This window comes from Lactuca virosa, chromosome 3, assembly GCF_052849685.1.
Source record: "Lactuca virosa cultivar CGN04683 chromosome 3, Lactuca_virosa_CGN04683_v6, whole genome shotgun sequence".
Lineage (NCBI taxonomy): Eukaryota > Viridiplantae > Streptophyta > Magnoliopsida > Asterales > Asteraceae > Lactuca > Lactuca virosa.
The window spans coordinates 194,661,480-194,667,421 of NC_136428.1; the positions used below are offsets into that span (position 1 = coordinate 194,661,480).

General features: G+C 29.2%; 1 protein-coding gene across 1 annotated transcript; it reads right to left on the reverse strand.

Annotated features, from left to right (window-relative positions):
* Nucleotides 1-748: 748 nt before the first annotated feature.
* On the reverse strand, nt 749-5,555 carry LOC145164342 (protein FAR1-RELATED SEQUENCE 5-like). Its single transcript, XM_079083063.1, has 8 exons — nt 5,550-5,555; nt 5,271-5,373; nt 5,078-5,151; nt 2,833-3,462; nt 2,667-2,743; nt 2,391-2,586; nt 1,433-2,068; nt 749-1,228 (listed from the first exon to the last, which is right to left on the reverse strand). The coding sequence occupies exons 1-8, from the start codon at nt 5,553-5,555 to the stop codon at nt 749-751; spliced, it is 2,202 nt and encodes a 733-aa protein (XP_078939189.1).
* Between the last annotated feature and the right edge of the window lie 387 nt (nt 5,556-5,942).

The following is a 5,942-nucleotide window of genomic DNA, read 5'->3' on the forward strand; positions in this document are numbered from 1 at the left end:
AATGTTTCTGCTTGATTACAAGTGGTAGAATGTATGAAGATTATGATTTTCCATGTTTGTTTCAATGTTAAATGTTTGATAGGATACAAAATAATCATGTGTAAGAATTGTTAGAATTGTCTGTGTATGTGTCTACACTATACTTATTAGCATTCTGGTAGAATTTGATCCCAAGAATTAAAATTCTAATAGATTAATTGTAAGAATTGTTAGAATTGTCTGTGGATGTGTCTACATTATACTTATTAGCATTCTGGAAGAATTCTATGAGAAGAAAATCAATTCTAACAGAATCATAACTTATGTTATGAGAAGAAGAATATAATAACTTATGTTACAATTGGTAAAGTGTAACAAAATAAGTTGTTGAAAGATGGTTTGTAATGCACATGTAAGTTTTGTTTTTCAATAATATTATGTGTATAAGATATTCTAATAGAATATATGTGCTGTTTTACAAGTGGTAGAATGTATGAACATTATGATTTTCCATGTTTGTTTCAATGTTATATTTCAGATAGGATACACATTAATCGTGGTAGAATGTATGAAGATTATGTTGTTACAAGTTAGGATAGTCATTAATGGTAGATAAGAATTGTTACAAATTATGCAAAAGTGTATTACACTATATGACAATTTTATTAAAGACTATGAAATTTGTAAGCATTAAAATAAATAAAGATGAAACACAAAACTTTTACTGTAATATAATATTAAAAGAAAAACTACATATAAAGCATACTACTTAGACACGTTTTTTAAGAGGACAATTTCGTTTATCATGGTTAGCCATCTGTTTACATAAAGCACACTTTTGCTTAGGCTTCGAACAAACTTTTTCCAGCATTTCCTTTTTTGATTTTAATCTCTTACCACGACTGTCAGTTCCCTTATTACGAATATCTGATGGATTGTCAATATCGGGAGCATCATTAGTTAATTCTACGCCTATAATCTGGTTGTAGAATGATTCTCTTGATGGCATCTCAGGGGCTGGACAATCATCTACAAATTTTTTCTTCAGCTTATTCAACTCTTCAAGGTATGACTTTAACTTCGATGCATCATGGCTTAAAAATGAAACACAACGATCTACGTTTGAAAAAATTTCAATAGCCGTCATGTCAGAGTTAGAGTCTAGTAAAGAATTAGAAAAACACCTTTTAAGCAACTCTGTTGGAACAACATCCCGACGCCACCGTCTCATAATGTATTCTTCAGGAATCTGTTCAATACTATAGTACTTAAAAACACAAAATATGTGCCTACACAAAATACCGACATGTTCAAAATGCATGCAGGTACATTTGTATGAACCATCTATTGTTGAGTGTGTGACCTGGAATATGTATGATAAAATATGAGTTTCAGTAATAAAGTATTGTTGTGTGATTAAAAAAAATTATGCATTGTTAAAGTAATAACGTACGATGTATTGGGTATCCTCTTTAAGACGATCGTAATGGTATTCCTCAAGTTTGTCATCAACAACAGGACTTGATGGTTGCCTTGTTGTTATGTTCTTTTGCTTCTCCAAAACAATAATAGTGTCAACACCATTATTAGAAGTAACACTCATTTGGAAACAAGTGTTATCAGAATCTGATATCTCTTTCTGCACCTGATAAAAAATTTTACGAGTGTAAACCTTTGAAGCATGTGGTTCAATTGGACTAGATGTGATGAATCTAGGAAGTGTTGTAGCAGTGTTAAAGTCGTTGACAACTTGATTACGCCTTTGTCGTTCCATAACACCCTCAAATGTCATCATAAACATTAAAAGATAAGAACCAGTTAGGGTATTGTTCTGAAACGACCAATTTTGACCTTCCGACAATGATGTAGTTCTCATAAGACCAGACATCGGTATGTCCTTGAAAAATGCAGGTACCCAACGTCTACGCAACCCATACATCTCTTGCAACCGCTTGTTATTTGAAATGTTAAACTCATTTAAACAAGATTTCCATTCCTTTTCAAAATCATGTGGTTCCAGCTTAGAATTCCAAATTATAGAGTGAAAACGCTTGCGAAAGGCTGAGTTTGTGGCTAGTTGTGATGTTATCTGAAAAAAAATTATGTTAGTATAAAATATATAATTGTGCTGCACAAGGAATGAAGGGTATGAATGTTGTAAACTATAAATTCTAACAGAATTCCTGTTAAAATTCTAACAGAATGTATCTTAAATTCTAGCAGAAGTCGGTTTTGAATTGTAGTTGTGGCATAGATTTTGTTCTGAAATAGTTAATTTCTGATTGAACAATATGTGCTAACAAGGTAAACATAGTGAGTTTGACTTGAATATAAAAAAAATATTCACCTTGTTTGGAAGTTTTTTTTGTAATATGCCACATACAAAACCTATGTGCTGACATTGGAAATACTTCATTAACAACCTTGTTTAAAGCTGGATCTTGATCTGTAAGAACAAGCGTAGGTTGTTTTTTGAATGCTTTCAAAAATGCTCTAAGCAGCCAAGAGTAAGAACTAGCATCTTCTCTACTCAAAAGTCCAGCACCAAAAGTCACACATTTCTTATGATTATCTATCCCAGTGAAAGGTACGAAAACCATATCATATCTGTTTAAAAATATAAAACTTGGTAAGCGTTATTGGAAGCAAGAAAAATTATGTGAAAACATTGCAAAATTTAAAAATACTTATTCATGCTGAATGTGGCATCCAGAGAAACAACGTCTCCAAAAGCATTGTAGTTGTACTTTGCAGTTTCGTCAGCCTAAAAAATCGAATTAAATTTTTCTCAACAACTCTAAAATCGAAAGAAAAACTTGGGATATTTTTTTTCCTTTCCAGCATCTTCACTACAAGGAATTTTGCATCCCTGGCACCTATGTAAGAATTGAGATTTCTCGTACTGTTCTTGAAATCAGAAACCAACCCACCTCGAATGTCAGAACCACCCTGAAGTCCGGAATACAATCTATGTGCTCTTGAGGCACCAATATTTTGCTTTGACAAGTTATGAATAAAGATCTCCTGTGAATAATCAAGTTTACTCTTTGTACGAGACAAAAACATATTGTCCTTACCAAACAACTTATGATTATGTTGTTCGACAAATTCAGCAACATTATATTTATTAGTACCATGTACTAGAATAACAACAATTTTCGCTTTGCATTCGCACCTAAATGAGTCTTTCCTTCTCTGAATCTTATTATGTTGAGGGTCCAAAGTATCCACTTTAGCAGTTGTTGGTTTACCTTCCCGATTGCATAGCAAATGTCGTTGTGTGGTAATGCCGGATTCGGTTGTTCTAAATGGTCCAAGCCTGACATCAAAGTCTGCTAATGATGCATAATTGTAATACATTGATAATGTTGCTGTATATGAATCAAATTGAATTGATTTTAGGTTTGATGTTGTCTGAAACAACAGGAATCCAATACGATGATCCACCAGGAGAAACATAATCATGTGTAACATGAGATTGTTCTGCATAAAAGAAAAATTAAAAAAGTGGCAAAGAATTAATCTAGTTTATTAAACTTTTTTTTTATATACTAACCTTTCTGAAAATCAATGTTATCATCGTCTATAGTATAATCTGCCTCATTATCATTGAACTCGAATTCCTTTTCTGCATCTTTTAATAAGAGTATGTGTAATGGATACGTAAATATATATAAAAACGAAAAAAATACTTAAAATACATCACCTGGGTTATGATTACTAGAATCACCGAAATGATATTCGGAATTGTCATATATGTGATCTTGAATGTGTTCTAATGGATCCTCATCTTTGCAAGTGCAAGTTACGCCATATCACAAAAAACAATATAAAATTTCAATATTATTATTATACAAATTAACAAATATAAAAAACTTATAAAGTAAATTCACCTAAATTTAGATTGCTACTCTCAGATAATTGAAAGTCGACATTATGTAAAAAATCATGATCCCGTAACCCGAAATCTTCATACTAATTAGGATATTCATGTTGATCATGAATATGATCGTCACCAGCTGATATTGTATCATCCATAAGATAAGTAACAACACGATTGAACACAAGTTGATTGGGAAAAGCAAAATAAATTAAATATTACAAACTTTGAGCCAATTCAGTATATATTAAAAAAGGAGAAACCGTGTAATTGATATGTAACTAAAAATGCGTGATATCTGTATTCATTGTTATCAAATATTTGGTTTTTTAAAATTCTTAGAAATATTGTAAGGATAATGATCAACACAAAATCGTATTATTCATCATGATATTGTAAATATTTGACATATTCAAATTACAAATATAATAAATTGCATAGATATGACTTCAACACATCCTGCGTTTTAAATTAGACTTTTAATAAATTAATTCTGCAAACTTTAGAAAATTTATTTTTATTGAAATTACAAATGATTTCTGGTTTGTTATGGCATAAACGCGTATACTAAGAAATCAATTAATATAAAAAAAGTGTTATTCTGTGAGAAAATTTCAAACAAGATCTACAATAAATTTATTTTTCACACATTTGTTCTGTATATTCTCGTACAACTTAACATATACATACTTATACCACGATATCATGATACCACAATCTTATTCTGTAAAAACATATGTGATAATAATAACAGTAAATTTATTTTGCTCATGTTTGATCTGTATATTGTAATACAAATTAGCATTCTGGTAGAATTTGATCCCAAGAATTCTAACGGAATCTTTGATTAATCAATAGGTAAAACGAATTTAGATGCTTATTATTCTTTAAGAATAATAAGCATTGTGTTTTTGTTTTTTATGTATATTGTAATCAACAGTTACATTCTACTACTTTTGATAATAAGAATTGTGTTTTTGTTTGTTCTGTACGAATAATTTTATTATGAATTTTATATCAAACATTCTAACAGAATGTGTACATATAACATTACGTATAACACAATTTACGAAGAACTGTTTTATCCAGAAATATTAGAACAACAATACATTTACAACAACATCTCTGTAGTCATATGATAAATAAGAAAATTATGGAATTTTAATCAAACTCAAAATGAAAATTATTAATATTAATTGAATGAAAACATAAACTTACAAGGAGAAACCCGTATAATTCATGAATCCATATCATTATTATACTGAAATTAACCTCCATAAAATCCGATAAGACTAAATTGAAAACATTATTCAGATCATAAAATATGTTGACGAAGTAAACATCTACTCTCTGTTGACCCTTGCTTGAGGACAGTTCCTCCTGTCATGACCAACACCAAAACAAATCTCACATCTTCTTATTTTCTTCCGATCTTGATGCACTTGGCATTGATTGACATTCCGATTATTGTTATCAGAAAAGTCCTTCTTATTGTTATCAATATTATCTTTGTTCTGAAAAACACAACAATAAAATTCAAAAAATGAATTTCATCACTGAAATATCGTAAAGAACAAATATGATATGAATCTGATAAATGATTATTCTGAACTATGAATATAAAAAAATTTATATGCATATGATAAACGATACTTCAACACTATAAAAAAAACTTCCATGAACAACATACCTCCATTAACGAAATATCAGAATAAGAAAATTGCTCTGAAGATGATGAACTATTAATCTGCAATAGATTAAAACGTGTATATATATATATATATATATATATATATATATATATATATATATATATATATATATATATGTTATATTCGTTGATAAAATACATATTTAATAGCCTGATATTTAGGAATTTGATTGATATCAATCAAAATTTAATTAACTGGGAAAATATAAATTATATTGCAAGATTACATTAGTACCCTTTAAGAATAATTGGTCCACATTTGTCTATACAATAACACAATAATTAATTTAAACAAATGAATATATATATATATATATATATATATATATATATATATATATATATATATATATATAGAGAGAGAGAGAGAGA

Coding starts and splice junctions, on each gene's coding strand:
- LOC145164342 (XM_079083063.1), bottom strand. Junction 5,152..5,270: donor TCGGAAGAAAATAAGAAGAT/GTGAGATTTGTT, acceptor TTTTCAATTTAG/TCTTATCGGATTTTATGGAG. Junction 3,463..5,077: donor AATTATACGGGTTTCTCCTT/GTAAGTTTATGT, acceptor TCTTTTATGCAG/AACAATCTCATGTTACACAT.